Source organism: Bombina bombina, chromosome 7 (genome assembly GCF_027579735.1).
Source record: "Bombina bombina isolate aBomBom1 chromosome 7, aBomBom1.pri, whole genome shotgun sequence".
Lineage (NCBI taxonomy): Eukaryota > Metazoa > Chordata > Amphibia > Anura > Bombinatoridae > Bombina > Bombina bombina.
In genome coordinates, this window is record NC_069505.1 from 58,590,954 (window position 1) to 58,610,953 (window position 20,000).

A 20,000-nucleotide genomic window follows, 5' to 3' on the forward strand; every position below is an offset into this window, starting at 1 on the left:
TCAGATTAGAGAGGCTATACCAGGAGTAGGCACTCAACGATGGAAAAGTCCCCTCTGGGCAATAAGAAATGATGGGAGTTAGCATTAGCATACTTGTCAATAATCAGATTATCCCACTCCAGACTTCAGGGTTATTTAGTTGCCTTGGGAACAGCGTGATCTGCATGAATACGGCAGATTCAGTTTGTAGGAAACAATGACCACGTGGCAATGACATGCTGCTAAATTCGTGCTCCCACAATAGTCTCTTGTACAATAGTAGTGTCAGACTATGATGATGCTCAGAGTCAGATATAATTTGTGTAACTTGACATAAACAGACCTTGTTGAAGTCTCATGTAATATAGTTTGATCTGTTAATAAGCCTGGAGCCAGTCTTATACATATTCAAAGCCTTTGCTAACAAAAACACATTTACCTATTCTATGTCTGCTATCTGGGTATTTTCTAGACAAGTGTAAATATTTTTGGGGATATATACATATTAACAACTGCAGTGACTAACAAAAACAAATTGGCTCATGTTCTCAGTCCACCAAGGGGTATTTCAACTTTAATAGTAAAGAAAGACTAATACACTATCCCCTTAACTGGACAACCAAGTACCCTGTTGTGTAAAAGTCTCCAAACACATAATAACTATCCCACACCTCTTCTCAGCATAATAAAAAATCCAGGCCAAAAATTCAGGAGAGACTGAGGCTTATACGTAATGAACCACCATGAGCTGTACACACTTAGCCGTCTAAGGCCATAAAGGAACAAGGGGCCCGCCAGTTTAAGATCCATTATATAACCCTCACTTACAGGGGAGGCAGTGGTGATAATAGTCCCAGCGTTAGAGTCACCTGGTTTGTTTGCCTGTCCAGGAGGCCTAGGACCATGTTTCTCCAGTAACTCTGCCATCTCCGATGGAGTCTTTTTTTCCTGACCACCCACCGGCTGATCTGCCACAGCGTACCGGATGGCTGCCATCAGTTTCACCTTTCTAGGTATAGGATGTCTGGACTCCAGCGATTTTGCGTTTTCCTCCGTAGGTAATAGCTGCACGGGGAAAGGGATCCATTTGTGTGCCGCTTCCCTTAGCTCCGGAAGGTCTGTTCCATGCTGAGATCCGATTCCCTCAATAGTAAGCCCATTCTCTCTGGGCTGTGAGAGATCGCGGCTTGATGCAGTGCGGCAAACTGCAGTGAGTTCAGCTAACCCACTATCCATCTTAGCTGCAAGGTTCTCAAGTAGGGTCCTAAGCGTTAAAGAGGATTCCTCCATGTTTATTTTGCTTCCGTTCAAAGTTGGCTAGATCAGGCCTCAGATAGTGTGTATAGGAGATCTTGGTATCAATCGATGCAGGATCGTTTTAGTTAGGTGGAAATTATCAAAATATAGTATAATTATGGTCATCATCAACAACAATTAGCAATTGTTAGGGATCAATCTGAGAGCTTCATAAAGTGCAACCGTTCTCGGCTGCCTCCTAGCCACGCACCCATAGTGCAATACATTTTAATACAATCACAATAAAAGTTCACAATTAAAATATCCCATACAGATGGGTACTCACAAAAGAGCCCTCAATCAAATGAGATAAGGTGCAGGTGTTGGTTAATAGATTAAAGATGTAACCTCTTGCTCGTGCAGACAGTGTTCTTTAACAACAGGAGTAAACACCGTTTCTGTATTGATGCTGTGTCCAAATGGCAATACCAGCTCTAACTACAGTTCATTGTAATATACGGTCAAATACCTAGGCTTACTAGAGGCACAGCAGACCCACTAGGGACAATATGTGCCTCAAAATCACTTATTAGTGATTAGTGCTGAAAGCAAGTACAAATAAATGATTGCAAATTGTGCTGGGTAACGACGTGTGTGTGTATATATATATATATATATATATATATATATATATATACTGTATATATACAAAACGGAATGGGGACTGCACTCTCAGACTGGACTGGGTACACATCCCATGACCCTGCATAAGGCACAGCCCTGGGTGCTCAATAGCAATCACAGGTAGCTGTACTGTCCCCAGAGTCCCAGGCAGTTAACTCCAGACAGGTCTGGGTGCAAGGCCCATAGGGAAAATGACAAAGTAAATTAATACAACTCACAGAGTAAGTCCAGCACTCACTTACAAGCTCTCAGCTAAGATAAAAAGCAAAACTGGAAGAGTCAGTTACCGTATCTGGCCAAATGGGACAAGCCCAGGTACCACGTCAAGGTCTCTCCCAAAACCAACCTGGGTCCCTAATACAGCCATACAATGCAAACTCTCAATCAAATAAACTGGGAAAGGTCAAGGGTACACAGACTTATGTTTGAAAAATGCAATTTCTGCGAAACACAATAAAGTGAAGTGCAATAAAACGAGGTACGCCTGTACATGAAATCTTCATACATGAAATAAGAACTTATTACTAAGCAGTGACAACTACAGAAACTCACTTGAAACAAGGTAAATGTTTGTAAGTGTAATATTGGCATCTCTGTTTTGTTATAGAAAATCAGCCTTGCTGGATCTGTCTCAGAAACCTTGCAGACGAAGAGCTTACTCTGATAGTTTCCAGGGTACGATTGCAAATCTTTTACCTAAACCTCTAGCCAAGCATGCAGTATTATTATTATTATTATTTATTTGTATAGTGCTGAAAAATCCCGTAGCTCTGGGTATAGAGTTAGGGATATACAATAATAAGGATTTGTGATAAGATACAAAACATAATAGGCTAAACAAATTTAGTACAGGAGGAAGAGGGCCCTGCTCTGTAGAGCTTACAGTCTACAGGTTGAGGATGCAGGAAGATCTTACAGTCTACAGGTTGAGGGTGCAGGAAGAGCTTAAAGTCTACAGGTTGAGGGTGCAGGAAGATCTTACAGTCTACAGGTTGAGGGTGCAGGAAGATCTTACAGTCTACAGGTTGAGGGTGCAGGAAGAGCTTAAAGTCTACAGGTTGAGGGTGCAGGAAGATCTTACAGTCTACAGGTTGAGGGTGCATGAAGAGCTTACAGTCTACAGGTTGAGGATGCAGGAAGATCTTACAGTCTACAGGTTGAGGGTGCAGGAAGAGCTTACAGTCTACAGGTTGAGGGTACAGGAAGAGCTTACAGTCTACTGGTTGAGTGTGCAGGAAGAGCTTACAGTTTTCAGGTTGAGGATGCAGGAAGAGCTTACAGTTTTCAGGTTGAGGATGCAGGAAGAGCTTACAGTCTACAGGTTGAGGATGCAGGAAGAGCTTACAGTTTTCAGGTTGAGGATGCAGGAAGAGCTTACAGTCTACAGGCTGAGGGTGCAGGAAGAGCTTACAGTCTACAGGTTATGGGTGCAGGAAAAGCTTACAGTCTACAGGTTGAGGGTGCAGGAAGAGCTTACAGTCTACAGGTTGAGGGTGCAGGAAGAGCTTACAGTCTACAGGTTGAGGGTGCAGGAAGAGCTTACAGTCTACAGGTTGAGGATACAGGAAGAGCTTACAGTCTACAGGTTGAAGATGCAGGAAGAGGGTGCAGGAAGAGCTTACAGTCTACAGATTGAGGATGCAGGAAGAGCTTACAGTCTATAGGTTGAGGGTTCAGGAAGAGCTTACAGTCTACATGTTGAGGGTGCAGGAAGAGCTTACAGTCTACAGGTTGAGGGTGCAGGAAGAGCTTACAGTCTACAGGTTGAGGGGGCAGGAAGAGATTACAGTCAACAGGTTGTGGGTGCAGGAAGAGCTTACAGTCTACAGGTTGAGGGTGCAGGAAGAGCTTACAGTCTACAGGTTGAGGGTGCAGGAAGAGCTTACAGTCTATAGGTTGAGTGTGCAGGAAAAGCTTACAGTCTACAGGTTGAGGGTGCAGGAAGATCTTACAGTCTATAGGTTGAGTGTGCAGGAAAAGCTTACAGTCTACAGGTTGAGGGTGCAGGAAGAGCTTACAGTCTACAGGTTGAGGGTGCAGGAAGAGCTTACAGTCTACTGGTTGAGGGTGCAGGAAGAGCTTTCAGTCTACAGGTTGAGGGCGCAGGAAGAGCTTACAGTCTACAGGTTGAGGGTGCAGGGGGAGCTTACAGTCTACAGGTTGAGGGTGCAGGAAGAGCTTACAGTCTACAGGTTGAGGGTGCAGGAAGAGCTTACAGTCTACAGATTGAGGGTGCAGGAAGAGCTTACAGTCTATAGGTTGAGGGTTCAGGAAGAGCTTACAGTCTACATGTTGAGGGTGCAGGAAGAGTTTACAGTCTACAGGTTGAGGGTGCAGGAAGAGCTTACAGTCTACAGGTTGAGGGGGCAGGAAGAGATTACAGTCAACAGGTTGTGGGTGCAGGAAGAGCTTACAGTCTACAGGTTGAGGGTTCCAGGAAGAGCTTACAGTCTACAGGTTGAGGGTGCAGGAAGAGCTTACAGTCTACAGGTTGAGGGTGCAGGAAGAGCTTACAGTCTATAGGTTGAGTGTGCAGGAAAAGCTTACAGTCTACAGGTTGAGGGTGCAGGAAGATCTTACAGTCTATAGGTTGAGTGTGCAGGAAAAGCTTACAGTCTACAGGTTGAGGGTGCAGGAAGAGCTTACAGTCTACAGGTTGAGGGTGCAGGAAGAGCTTACAGTCTACTGGTTGAGGGTGCAGGAAGAGCTTTCAGTCTACAGGTTGAGGGCGCAGGAAGAGCTTACAGTCTACAGGTTGAGGGTGCAGGGGGAGCTTACAGTCTACAGGTTGAGGGTGCAGGAAGAGCTTACAGTCTACAGGTTGAGGGTGCAGGAAGAGCTTACAGTCTACAGGTTGAGGGTGCAGGAAGAGCTTACAGTCTACAGGTTGAGGGTACAGGAGGAGCTTACAGTCTACAGGCTGAGGGTGCAGGAAGAGCTTACAGTCTACAGGTTGAGGGTGCAGGAAGAGCTTACAGTCTACAGGTTGAGGGTGCAGGAAGAGCTTACAGTCTACAGGTTGAGGGTGCAGAAAGAACTTACAGTCTACAGGTTGAGGGTGCAGGAAGATCTTACAGTCTACAGGTTGAGGGTGCAGGAAGAGCTTACAGTCTACAGGTTGAGGGTGCAGGAAGAGCTTACAGTCTATAGGTTGATGGTGCAAGAAGAGCTTACAGTCTACGGGTTGAGGGTGCAAGAGGAGCTTACAGTCTTCAGGTTGAGGGGGCAGGAAGAGCTTACAGTCTTCAGGTTGAGGCTGCAGGAAGAGCTTTCAGTCTACAGGTTGAGGATGCAGGAAGAGCTTACAGTCTACAGGTTAAGGGTGCAGGAAGAGCTTACAGTCTACAGGATGAGGGTGGAGGAAGAGCTTACAGTCTACAGGTTGAGGGTGCAAGAAGAGCTTACAGTCTTCAGGTTGAGGGGGCAGGAAGAGCTTACAGTCTTCAGGTTGAGGCTGCAGGAAGAGCTTTCAGTCTACAGGTTGAGGATGCAGGAAGAGCTTACAGTCTACAGGTTGAGGGTGCAGGAAGAGCTTACAGTCTACAGGATGAGGGTGGAGGAAGAGCTTACAGTCTACAGGTTGAGGGTGCAGGAAGAGCTTACAGTCTACAGGTTGAGGGTGCAGGAAGAGCTTACAGTCTACAGGATGAGGGTGGAGGAAGAGCTTACAGTCTACAGGTTGAGGGTGCAGGAAGAGCTTACAGTCTACAGGTTGAGGGTGCAGGAAGAGCTTACAGTCTACAGGTTGAGGGTGCAGGAAGATCATACAGTCTACAGGTTGAGGGTGCAGGAAGAGGTTACAGTCTACAGGTTGAGGGTGCAGGAAGAGCTTACAGTCTACAGGTTGAGTGTGAAGGAAGAGCTTACAGTCTACAGGTTGAGGGTGCAGGAAGAGCTTACAGTCTACAGGTTGAGGGTGCAGGAAGAGCTTACAGTCTACAGGTTGAGTGTGAAGGAAGAGCTTACAGTCTACAGGATGAGGGTGGAGGAAGAGCTTACAGGTTGAGGGTGCAGGAAGAGCTTACAGTCTACAGGTTGAGGGTGCAGGAAGAGCTTACAATCTACAGGTTGAGGGTGCAGGAAGAGCTTACAGTCTACAGGTTGAGGGTGCAGGAAGAGCTTACAGTCTACAGGCTGAGGGTGCAGGAAGAGCTTACAGTCTGCAGGCTGAGGGTGCAGGAAGAGCTTACAGTCTACAGGTTGAGGGATCAGGAAGAGCTTACAGTCTACAGGCTGAGGGTGCAAGAAGAGCTTACAGTCTACAGGCTGAGGGTGCAGGAAGAGCTTACAGTCTGCAGGCTGAGGGTGCAGGAAGAGCTTACAGTCTACAGGCTGAGGGTGCAGGAAGAGCTTACAGTCTACAGGTTGAGGGTGCAGAAAGAGCTTACAGTCTACAGGTTGAGGGTGCAGGAAGATCTTACAGTCTACAGGTTGAGGGTGCAGGAAGAGCTTACAGTCTACAGGTTGAGTGTGCAGGAAGAGCTTACAGTCTACAGGATGAGGGTGGAGGAAGAGCTTACAGTCTACAGGTTGAGGGTGCAGGAAGAGCTTACAGTCTACAGGTTGAGGGTGCAGGAAGAGCTTACAGTCTACAGGTTGAGGGTGCAGGAAGAGCTTACAGTCTACAGGTTGAGTGTGCAGGAAGAGCTTACAGTCTACAGGATGAGGGTGGAGGAAGAGCTTACAGTCTACAGGTTGAGGGTGCAGGAAGAGCTTACAGTCTGCAGGTTGAGGGTGCAGGAAGAGCTCACAGTCTACAGGTTGAGGGTGCAGGAAGAGCTTACAGTCTACAGGCTGAGGGTGCAGGAAGAGCTTACAGTCTACAGGCTGAGGGTGAAGGAAGAGCTTACAGTCTGCAGGCTGAGGGTGCAGGAAGAGCTTACAGTCTACAGGCTGAGGGTGCAGGAAGAGCTTACAGTCTACAGGCTGAGGGTGCAGGAAGAGCTTACAGTCTACAGGTTGAGGGTGCAGGAAGAGCTTACAGTCTACAGGTAGAGGATGCAAGAAGAGCTTACAGTCTACAGGATGAGGGTGGAGGAAGAGCTTACAGTCTACAGGTTGAGGGTGCAGGAAGAGCTTACAGTCTACAGGTTGAGGGTGCAGGAAGAGCTTACAGTCTACAGGTTGAGGATACAGGAAGAGCTTACAGTCTACAGGTTGATGGTGCAGGAAGAGCTTACAGTCTACAGGCTGAGGGTGCAGGAAGAGCTTACAGTCTACAGGTTAAGGGTGCAGGAAGAGCTTACAGTCTACAGGTAGAGGATGCAAGAAGAGCTTACAGTCTACAGGATGAGGGTGGAGGAAGAGCTTACAGTCTACAGGTTGAGGGTGCAGGAAGAGCTTATAGTCTACAGGTTGAGGGTGCAGGAAGAGCTTACAGTTTACAGGTTGAGGGTACAGGAAGAGCTTACAGTCTACAGGCTGAGGGTACAGGAAGAGCTTACAGTCTACAGGTTGAGGGTGCAGGAAGAGTTTACAGGTTGAGGGTGCAGGAAGAGCTTACAGTCTACAGGTTGAGGGTGCAGGAAGAGCTTACAATCTACAGGTTGAGGGTGCAGGAAGAGCTTACAGTCTACAGGTTGAGGGTGCAGGAAGAGCTTACAGTCTACAGGTTGAGGGTGCAGGAAGAGCTTACAGTCTACAGGTTGATGGTGCAGGAAGAGCTTACAGTCTACAGGCTGAGGGTGCAGGAAGAGCTTACAGTCTACAGGTTAAGGGTGCAGGAAGAGCTTACAGTTTTCAGGTTGAGGGTGCAGGAAGATCTTACAGTCTACAGGCTGAGAGTGCAGGAAGATCTTAAAGTCTACAGGCTGAGGGTGGTGAGACTTAAGGTTTGGGGTAGCTTGTCACATGGAGTGCGATTGCAGCAGTGAGTCAAAGCAGTTTAAGAGTTATTTTTGGAAGGATGATAAACAGCTGAGTGTTTTGAAAGAGCGTCTGAAGCTATTTAAGGTTGGATACAGTTTTACTAACCCCTGGTTAGTTGCTTGTTTTGTGGCCGTGTGTTATTTCAAAGCTAACATGGTTGTCTTGATTTATATTATGGAGAACTATTTTATAGAAGCTTTATTTAGCAGCAAATCAAACCTGTTGTCTGCTGATGAGAGCTAATGAGCTGGAAACAGCTGTCCAGTAGTGGTTTTGATTTGCTACACCTACCTGATAATGGGATTTCTGTGGTTAAACACAGTACTAAAAGCAAAAAGCATGAGATGTTCTATATCTCATTTGCATAGTTGACCCAGAGTTCTCTGGTGGATTGGTTACAATATATCAACTACTTCGGTGGAAAGGCAAGTGGGTATTCTTGCCTAGATGTGCTAATTGGCTATACCATAATTTTTGTGGTTCTTACTTACTTACTTACTCCACCATTACTTAAATACATGTTGTTTTTGCACTGGAAATAAGCTTCATTTAGCAACAAATCAAACCTATTGTCTACTGATGAGACCTAATAAGCTGAAAGCAGCTTTCCCGAAGAGGTTTTGATTTTGCTTCACCTACCCTATAAGTGGATTTCTGTAGTTAAGCACAGTACTAAAAGCAAAACGCATTAGATTTTATATAGCTCATTTGCATATATTACCCAGAGTTCTCTGGTGCATTAGTAACAATGTATACAGAATACTTCTGGGGAAAAGCAAGTGAGAATTATTGTCTACATATGCTAATTGGCCATAAGATAATGTCTGTTGCTTTTATGTTTATGAAATAGAAGATTTTAACCTCACGCTTTTATCTCCACCATAAGTTAAATAAACATTGCTTTTGTAAGGTTTTGAGTGTTGATATCCTTGATAGTGAATCTCAGTGTCTATGTGACAAGAAGTTAACAGATGCCAGATTGATTATACTCAATAGAGCCAAACATGCACCTTGCGGCTGTTATGAGGGGCAGGTGCAAATTTCTTTAAAATACACACTTATACGAAATAGTGATGTTGCTGCAAGATTTTATCAGCAAGATATTTGTTGCACCAAGTTTGTGGTCTAAGCAATCACTATCTAGCATGTAGTAGGATTTGAAGTAGGTGCTTTACACCTTCTCTTCAGGGAGTGAAGCAAGTAGCATTGTTTAGAGGAATTTTACAGCAAAAGCAGGCAAATAATAAATGTATATTGCAATGCTTCTTTTCCTTAATGAGACATAAAACAAGTATGCAATTTACTTTTGTTATTAAATTTGCTTCATTCTTTTGATATTGTTTGTTCAAGGAGCAGCAATTCATTTCTGGGAGCTAGCTGAACACTTTAGGCGAGCCAATGACAAGAAGCATATGTATTCAGCCACCAATCAGCAGCTAGTTACTCAGTAGTGCACAGCTGCTTCTGAGCCTACCTAGGTATGCTTTTTAACAAAGGATACCAAGTGAATTGAAATTACTTGCTCTCTTACATTCCCCTTTAAGAAAATATTTTGTGGGAAGTTATTTTTTTTTTATTAACCTCTCTAAATTTGGTAAAGTATGCATTTTCTTAATTAAAAGAATGCTGATATTGCTTTTAAGAAATACTTACTCCTCTTTTGAGTTCTTGATTTCGTTAATCAGCTTCATTAGTGCATCCGAAGCTGCATTGAATCTTTCTATAGCTTTCTTCAAAGGCTCTGAAATGCAATACAATCAAATGTTAAGTTGGTGCCAGGCTAGAATCTATTTTTATTTTAATCTCTGTAGAGATACATTTTAAAAAAATTATGCTTAACTGATAAAAAAAATTTTTTTATGATGGTAAGAATCCATTAGACACCATAAGTGGGATTAAACTCCATTCCACTAGGGGGAGTCAAAAACACCCATTCATTCCTTCCCATTTTCCCATAATCCATTCAGCCATACATATGGATAAGTAGATGAAGTAAAATAGAAAGACAAAGCAGGGTAAATGACGTGCAAAACAAGTACTGCCACTAACTGTGTAAAGAAAGGGCAAGGCTCATGGACTCTCACCATCATAAAATAAATTAATTTATCCTATAAGTATACATTATACATTCCTTCTTTTTTAAGATGGTGAGAAGTCCATGGGGCCGATTTATCAAGGGCCGAATGGCCCCTGATGCCCCTGTTTGGCTCGCCGGAAACAGCAGTTATGAGCAGCGGTCTTAAGACTGCTGCTCATTAACTGGTCCGCCGCTTCAATCCGTCCGATCCTATACGATCGGGTTGATTGACATCCCCTGCTAGCGGCCTGCAGGGGGCAGCATTGCACAAGCAGTTCACCAGAATGCATTCAGCGATGTCTGTCGGACATGATACGCTACAGCGTATCATGTCGGACAGACATTGATAAATCGGCCCCCATGAGACACCATGGAATATGGCAGGACAACAGTTAATGCAGGTATGATACTGATCAGGCACTTTGGCCTGCAGAACTTTCCTGCCAAAAGCAGCCTGAAGAGGCATTCACGTCAGAGTGGTAGAATGTTGTAAAAGTATGTAATGAAGACCTAGCAGCTGTCTTACATATCTGTTCTATGGACGCCTCATTTCTGAAAGCCCAAGAAGTTGCAACTGCTCTAGTGAAATGAGAAGTAATATGCTCAGGGGGATTCTTCCCTGCAAACAGGTACTCTTTACAAATCAAGACCTTAAGTCAAGCCGCTAGGGTGACTGCTGTAGCTTTCTGATCCTTACAAGAGCCAGAAAAATTAATAAACAAAAAAGAAGAAAGCCTAAAATCCTTTGTGGTTTCAAGAAGAATATTAATGCTTTCACAACAACCAGAACTCACATAAATAAGGACCCACACTTTCTTGGTTAATTGTATCCATAGATACTACCTTAGGTAGAAAATAGGATCAGCCTTATCTTGATGAAAAGTCAGGAAGGGAGAATTGCAGGATAGAGCTAAAAGGTCAGAAACTATCATGGCTGAAGAAATTGCCAGGAGAAAAAGAACCTTCCAGGATAACATCTGAAGGTCTAAACCATGCATGGGTTCAAATTAGGGGCTTGAAGGGCCATCAAAACCTGATTAAGATTCCACAGAGGAGCAACTGGTTGAATAACCAATCGGATCCGATCAAGGCCTGAACAAAGGTATAGTTATTAAGAATCCTGGCAATTTTCATGTGATACAAGATGGATAAGACCAATATCTGATCCTTACGATAACTGTCCAATAAGCCTTTCTACAGACGATCCTGTATAAACTTGAGAACTCTAAGAATCCGAAAATAATTCCAACAATATCCTTTGCTAGAACACAAGGATAAAAAGGTTTTGCACACCTTGTTATATCCTGTATACACCTGGGGACAGGCTTTCTGGCTTGAATCAAGGTATCAATTAGCTTATTTTTTGGACATGACTAGACATTCAATAGCCAGGCCATCAAATTTACAGTTTTGGGAGCCTGATAAAAGAAAGACCCTTAAGAAAAAAGGCTTGATGACATTTGAATAAGATCTGTATACCAAGGCCATTGAGGCCAATTAAGAGCAATCAGATTGACTGAAGCTCATTCTTGTTTGATTCTGGCTATCACCATGAATAACAACACAAATGGCAGAACAATGTAACTCAGCTTGAACAACCAGGGAGCCACTAGTGCATCTATTATATCTGTATGAGTATCTGGCATTATACTGGGCAGTTTGAGAAACAAGCAAGAGGGCATGAGATCTATCTCTGGCAAGCCCCAGCACCCCATTAAGTTGTGGAGCACCTCCTGTTTCAGAGACCATTCTCACGGGTGACAATGTTGGCGACTAAAAAAGTCTGCCTCCCAGTTGTTCACTTCAAGGGTATGCATGTCTAAGATCATGCAGTGATAATGCTCTGCACCCATGGGAATGCACGATACCTCTTTCATTGCAAGAGGACTGCACATTCCACCCTGGTGATTAATGCTGCTGGGACATTGTGTAATTGGAAGTGAAGAAAGGATTCTTGATTGAAATTTTGCCATCTCTGAAGGGTCCTAAAGATTTTATGGAGTTCCAAAATGTTTATTGGTTATGGTAACCTAATACTGAAGAGTCCTCCAGACTGCACCACAGCCCTATAGGCTGGCGTCTGTGGTGATCACAACTCATATTGGCTGAAGAAGTTCCCCTGAACAAGGGATTGGTGAGTCTGCCACCATGTCGAAGCCGGAGAAGCTTCCCCAGAAATAAGTTCTGAAAGGTTATCACACCAGACCACTGTAGCTGAAGAAACACAAGCTACACTAACACTACACAGCATAAAGATATATATTTCTAAGACCTTACAGGTGCAGCTATGGAACATTACCATTGGATGTTATTATTCCTAGTGATACATATATGCAAATAAAGGTGTGGTATCTACTCATGCTATTTGGCATATAATTATACTTTGAGCATTTTAAACATCAGTACCCTAACAGAATGAAATCACTTTGAGATCATTAAAACAACTGTTTCGTTTCATGTATAAATAATACCCACAGGGACAAATTGACTGTAACTATTTTTAATTATTTTTCTTTTCTTTTCTTTGTTAAAGGTGGTATAATGTTTATTTTTAAGCAGCAGAATTATTACATAGATGTCCCACTCCAACTTTTTTTTTTTTTTTTAAATCTCTTGACCTTTTATCTTTTTTTTGCTTAGTTTTTTTTATGAATCTAAAGTTAATTATATCTTTTTTTATGAATTAGTACTGCCTATATAATTATTTATCGTTGTACATAAATTGTTACATATGAATACAAATCTAAATTTGAAAATACATTTTTTTTGGAAATACATTTATTTTTAGAATACAAACCTTTAATTAAAAATAATGTAAATAAATTTAAAAAAAAAAAAACTTTTGGAAGTACAATCTTCTTTTTTGGAATTACAATACTTTTTTTTCTTTTGGAAGTACAATTCTTTTTTTCTGGAACTACACTTCCAGCAAAAATAAATTCTAGTTCCCATTTTGCTAAAGAACTAGCTGCTTTTTTGCTTTATTTTTTGATAAATTGTTTTACTAAGAAAAATACATTGAAATTTCTCTTGTTTTCAAGTATGTCTTTTGCTTTCAATTAAATATAGAGAAATGTCTGACAATCCCAGCACATCAATATCTCAGGTAAACTGTTTAATATTTATAATATAACATACAACATGGCTTAAAGGGACACTGTACCCAAATTTTTTCTTTCATGATTCAGATAGAGCATGCAATTTTAAGCAACTTTCTAATTTACTCCTATGATCAAATTTTATTCATTCTCTTGGTATCTTTATTTTAAAGGCAAGAATTTAAGTTTAGATGCCAGCCCATTTTTGGTGAACAACCTGGGTTGTCCTTTCTGATTGGACAACACCAATAAACAAGTGCTGTCCATGGTTCTGAACCACAAATTGGCTGGCTCCTTAGCTTAGATGCCTTCTTTTTCAAATAAAGAAAGCAAGAGAACGAAGAAAAAATTATAATAGGAGTAAATTAGAAAGTTGCTTAAAATTGCTTGCTCTATATGAATCACAAGAGAAAAAAATTGGGTTCAGTGTCCCTTTAACATGCCCAAAGTGATTATTCTCATTTGCATCATACAACATTATACAGAGGAATATTGATTTTGGTGTTTTAATTACAGTTTTCATGGTAGCAGCAAAAACTCACTGTAGCATGTGGTCTTCTTTCAGAGTATGGTTTTTAATTTTTACCATACAACATGCCCGAAGCGCTTATTCTGCCTTGTTTTATAAAAATAATGTACTAAAGAATATTGATTTTGATAGTTCCCAGGCAAACTACTGACATCACAAGTCCTTTAGCGAAATGGGAACTAGAATTTATTTTTGACAGTGTTCTGACACAAGCAAGAAGTGTAATTCGAAGAAAAAAGAATTGTACTTCCAAAAGAAAAAAAATGTATTTCCAAAAAATCAAGTGTAATTCCAAAAAATATAGTACTTCCAAAAAAAATTGCATTTGTAATTAAAGATTTTTATTCTCTAAAAAAAAATGATTCCAAAAAAATAAATAAAATGTATTTGAAAATTTAGATTTCTATTCGCATGTCACAATTTATGTACAGCGATAAAGAATCACACATATTTGCCTTTTTTAAAGCAATCTATTACATTTGCTTATATACAAAAGTGAAATATAAAATAGAAGTTTTAATTATATTTGTATTTTTTTTTTACTAAATTGACACCCTGTCCAGAAAACAATTTTTGGGGTTCCTTTGCTGAATAGTGCCCTCCTTTGTGGCTGCGAATGTGTTATTTATTTTTATTGTCAAAATGGAAAGAGTTATAAAGGAATAAATGTTTTGAGCCAACCCAATAACAAAAAGACAAATAAAGGTGTGGTACCTACCCAATGAGATTTGTTTGGCTGAAAGATCATTTTTATTAAAGTTGGTCTCAGCATTTTTATAATAAGTTTCCAGCGTTTCCCCATAATCTCTTGGTCTGAGAGGGACAATGCGGCTGTCAGCCAGGCGTATCAGGACATTCCCAGCTGTGCGTGCCACCGTCTGATGGCTGGTAAACCCTAAGGATAAATGATAACATTTATGGGCAATTAGTATTACATGGTATAGTACCTTTCTCAATTCATATATTTTGCAGCATTTCTTAAAGGGACAGTCTAGGCCAAAATAAACTTTCATGATTCAGATAGAGCATGTAATTTTAACCCTTTAAGGACACAGCTTTCAGTTTGCTCAATTGTTTTATGACGGAAAAATTCAGTCATATGTCCTTAAGAGGTTAAACAATTTTCCAATTTACTTTTATCGCCAATTTTGATTTGTTCTCTTGGTATTCTTAGTTGAAAGCTTAACCTAGGAGGTTCATATGCTAATTTCTTAGACCTTGAAGCCCACCTCTTTCAGATTGCTTTTTATCAGTTTTTCACCACTAGAGGGTGTTAGTTTACGTATTTCATATAGATAACACTGTGCTTGTGCACGAGAAGTTATCTGGGAGCAGGCACTGATTGGCTAGACTACGTCTGTCAAAAGAACTGTACAAAGGGGCAGTTTGCAGAGGCTTAGATACAATATAATCACAGAGGTTAAATGTATATTATTATAACTGTGTTGGTTATGCAAAACTGGGAAATAGGTAATAAACGGATTATCTATCTTTTAAAACAATAAAAATTCTGGTGTAGACTGTCCCTTTAAAGAGATAGGGCTAGTCAAAACTAAACTTTCATGATTCAGATAGAGCATGCCATTTTAAGTTTGGTTCTCAATTTTTCTTTGTTCTCTTGGTATCTTTATTTGAAAAAGCAAGATTTTAAGCTTAGGAACCAGCCCATTTTGGCTCAGCACCTGGATAGTTCATGCTGATTGGTGTCTAAATGTAGCCACCAATCAGCAAGCACTACAAGGGTGCTGAACCAAAAATGGGCTGGTTCTTAAGCTTAAATTCTTGCTTTTTTAAATAAAGATACCAAGAGAACGAAGAAAAATTGATAGTTGCTTAAAATTGCATGCTCTATCTGAATCATGAAAGTTTAATTTGATTAGACTTTTCCTTTAAAATGAGGGTATGAGTTAATTTTAAGCTCTAAAATAAAAAGAGATGTAATGGAAGTTGATTTAGAAAATAAACTGATTTATAGAGAAGCAGAGTTGATCTTTAAATTTAAAACATTACATCCAAGGGTCTGAATGCAGAAACAGATTTAAATCATATATGGTAAATATGTTTAGTATTTAATATTTGATACTGAAATAATTCTCTATACAGTCTAGTCAAAATTAATCTTTCATGATTCAGATAGGGCATGCGATTTTAAACCACTTTCCAATTTACTTTTATCATCAAATTTACTCTGTTCTCTTGGTATTCTTTGTTGAAAGCTAAACCTTGGTTAGCTCATATGCTAATTTCTTAGCACTTGAAAGCTGCCTCTTATCTATATAGTTCATGTGTGCCGTATAGATAAAATAGTGCTCACGCCCATAGAATTACTTATGAGAGGGCACTGATTGGCTAAAATGCAAGTCTATAAAAAAAACTGAGATAAGGGGGCAGTCTGCAGAGGCTTAGATACAAGGTAATCACAAAGGTATAAAGTGTATTAATATAACTGTGTTGGTTGTGCAAAACTAGGGAGTGGGTAATAAAGGGATTATCTATATTTTTAAACAATATCTAATTAATTTATGTTTGCAAAGGATGTATTTTTGCAATGGAGTTTATCTTTTATGATTGTGATTCATTATGTTCTTAAACAGTTTAGTAGAATGTTTATTGTCTATCTATATTTGATGCATATATAATATATATATATATATATATATATATATATATATATATATATATATATATATATATAATGTTTATGTACTTAATGTACTGTTTATGTACATAAAGCAAGTGTTATATACATTTTTTACTTAATTTCAGTTGCATAGAGAATGTAGTTAGAGACTTAATGAGGAGATCACTAACAGGAAATGACATCAGATATTTAAACTACACATAAAACCCATAAAAGGAGCATAGGAGCTATCTTTAAAAAAAAGGCTTTTTAAAAACTGAAACGCGCTGTCACCAATATCTCTTTAAGATACCACCTGTGAGTAAATCTTATATATCATTTAGAGGAATACTAGTCCGAAGTGGAGACAGTTTCACTATAATAGTTGTATCAGGGACTCAAGAGATACGGTGTCACATACTACCTAGATCACTGGTTTTCAAACCTCTCCTCAGATCTCCCTAACAGGCCAGATTTTCTGGATATCTGAACTGGAGCACAGGTGAAATAATCAGCTGATTAGTAAACATGGCTATCCACCTGCTCTCACTCTAGGCAATCCTTAAAATGGGCCGGTTAGGGAGTTCTAAGGACAGGTTTTAAAACCAGTGACCTAGATTGAAAAACCCTGCGTGATTTCATACAAGCGCCATAATCATAAATGAATAAACTGAATCACTTAGTACCGGACCCTGCGGTATTGCTCAGAACCAAGCACTAGTTTATCACGCACACGTAAACAGGCACATTTACCTATTTACCGACACACAATAAATAACCAGATCTCTGGTTAATTTTCTAAATGTGCCTCAATTGCCCCCCAAAATAAAGTGGCGTTCTTTTTTTTATTAAAAAAAAATTAAATGAAATTGGCATCTTTATTTTTTAAAATATAACTGCAAAAAGCAGTTATGAGGGGTTAAAAGTGACAGGGTGAAGTGTTAGAAGAAAAACGGCACTAAAAAGTGCCTTTACATTGCTGTCTATGGGAACTGTGTGTTTTCAGTCAATATATATGTATATGCTTATATATTTATGTGTTATTATGTGTAAAATTAGAGGAGTAAATTAGAAAGTTGTTTAAAACTGCTTCTCTATCTGAATCATGAAAGTTTTAATTTTGACTAGACTATCCCTTTAATTTTTACTTTACTGTCCCTTCAACAATATCTGTTCTAAGCTACTGCCCAGTTTTCACAATTATACAGGGGAATTTCATATCTGCACACATTTTATTAGTAACCCTGAGTGTTAAAACTGTACTTTAAAAATGATGCAGAAGTTTAGAAATATTGTTTAAATAAATAAAAAACATTTTATTTTGTATTAACTTTAACCACTTCAATACCAGGATTTTTTTAGAAAACCTTGGTCAAAATACCAGAGAATGTTCAGCATTTTTGCTATCACTCCATTTAAACAGAAATAGAGCCTTGTTTTTTTTTGTTTTTTTTTAACTTTAAAAACTGTTTTGCAGCTGCACATCACACTTTTGAAATTCCCAGCAGCGAAGCTGGTACTATTGTAATATAGGGATTACCCTCCCACCTGACACCTCCCTAATCCCTACCTGATCCCTTCCAAACAGCTCTCCCCAACTACACTCCTCACCACGATCTTAGGTAGGGCAGTCTGCCAGTATGCAATTTAAGACTTTTTTCCCCTTTTTTAATGATTTTTTTTCATATTTTTTTCCTGCAATGTAGGAATCACTCCTCAACCCTTCCACCTCCCTGATCCCTCCCAAACAGATCTCTAACCCCCAACCCACTAGTGGCGGCCATCTTAGGTACTGGCAGCTGTGTGCCAGTATCCAGTTTTCATTTATTTCTGTAGTGTAGAGGTCCTCCCCACAATCGTTAGGTAGGGCCCCTCTCTATTTTATCCCCCTTTTTTGTAGTGTAGCGTCCCATCCCTCCCTCTCCCTTACAAACATAGTATAGGGTCCCTCCGTCGCCTCCTCCATCACTGGGCCGCCTACAGGCCTCCTATCTTCCCTCCCATACATCCCACCGGCACCAACAGTGTAACTGTCTGTAACGATCTCACAATCTGCCTTCATAGGGTAACAGAGTATTGATCACTTGGCAACCGAGACTGCATGGCCTGCCTGAAGGTTGGACATAGATCTACGTTATGTGGTACGATTGGTATGATATAAATCTACGTACAATTGGCACAAGGGGTTATTGCCTGTTCTAGAGCTGTTTTTAGTCAAACTTATTGCAGTTTAAAAGGGACAGTTATTCCCCGCCTCTCTCTAGTCATGGGTGCCGCCATGTTGAACTTGAGCTTTCACTACATTCCAGTGCTGATGTGTTTGCACATGTGCAGTAACTTTTCTTCAGATACTTGCAGTGTAACTTAGGTTCCAAAATGGCAGCACCCGTGATTAGAAGGAGATTAATAAAATGTATTTTGTGTTTAAAGGGACTGGAAACCCCACATTTTTCTTTCATGATATGGATAAAAAATACAATTTTAAACAACTTTTCAATTTATTTCTATTATCAAATTTGCTTCAGCATTGCACTACTGGCAGTTAGCTGAACATATCTAGTTAGCCAATCACAAGAGACAAATGTGTGCAGACACCAATCAGCAGCTAGCGCCCACTAGTGTAGGATATGTGCATAGTCTTTTTTAACAAGGGATACCAAGAGAATGAAGCACATTTGAAAATAGAAGTGAATTTAAAAGTATCTTAAAATTAAATTGAATCATGCAAGTTTAATTTTTACTTTCCTATACCTTTAACCCTTTCAGTGCTAACGACGGCTCTGAGCCGTCGCAGAGTTTCTCACTCAGGTGTCAAAGACAGCTCAGAGCCGTCGCTAGCACTCTCCCACTTGAGGGAGATCTGGGGGCTCCCACCCGCTCCTACCCCGGCAATCGGGCCTTTATAGTGACAGGCATCGCCGGGGCTTTACGTTTTGCGTGGTGACGTCATGCGCAATGACGTGATGACGTCACTGCGCAACTTTATTTAAAATAGACAATGACAAGAATAGGGAAAGGGGGCATGCTGCTTAAAAGCCTGTAACTCAGGCATTTAAGAAGCTACAGACACTAAAGACCCACCGTTGGAAAGGTAATTGCCTAACCTTTCCAACAGTGTAAGTCTTGGGGATCTGTAAAAAAAATAAAAAAATAAATAATAATAAAAACTTTAGATCAGCTTAGCACCCAGGTGGGAAAATGCTTAGCACTCAAAGGATTAATGTCCCTTTAAATGCTTTTTCTGTTAGGTACCTACACAGGGTTTTCAGCAGAGAAAGGGGTGAGTGTCACTTATAATATGATGGTGTATGTGTTGCAGACATACATTGTCACTTTCAGACACCGGAGCTACTGTATATATATGCAAGCACCTACGTTTTAGTTATTTTTGAAGGTGTAACAGTCCTTGGCGGGTTGTACTGTATTACCTGGATCAATATGTTTAGCTGCATAATCAAAGGTGTCGAATGCTGTGTGGTAAGCAGGATATATTCGAGCTGACGTCTTGCTCTAGAAGGTGGGGTAGAGATAGAATTAGGGGTGTAGATCCTTCATACTCATATACAAAAACAAATTGCTAAGCACTGTTGCGCAGACTTTTTATATACACACTTTTTGAGGCACCAGTTCCTATTGAGTATGTGCACAAGCTCATAGGGTATATGTATACTAGTCTGTGATTGGCTGAAGTCAGTAGAATTGCATAATCAACAAATAAATAATAAAAAGACAATGCAATAACATTTAGGGGTACATTTATTAATGTGCGAGCAGACATGATACGATGTAGCGTATCATCTCCGCCTCTCATAGATAAATGACATTTATCATTGCACCAGCAGTTCTTGTGAAATGCTGGTAAAAGAATAAATAGTAACATTAGTAACATCTACATAGGATATTCACACG

General features: G+C 40.3%; 1 protein-coding gene across 1 annotated transcript in view; it reads right to left on the reverse strand.

The window, feature by feature from the left end:
* Positions 1-20,000, reverse strand: part of NAALADL1 (N-acetylated alpha-linked acidic dipeptidase like 1) — an 87,758-nt gene that overhangs the window by 8,964 nt on the left and 58,794 nt on the right. The window contains exons 15-17 of the mRNA XM_053689262.1: positions 19,520-19,601; positions 14,190-14,366; positions 9,421-9,508 (exon numbers count right to left, since the gene is read on the reverse strand). Of these exons, the coding sequence (XP_053545237.1) occupies positions 9,421-9,508; positions 14,190-14,366; positions 19,520-19,601 (347 nt within the window). The remainder of the gene's footprint in view (positions 1-9,420; positions 9,509-14,189; positions 14,367-19,519; positions 19,602-20,000) is intronic.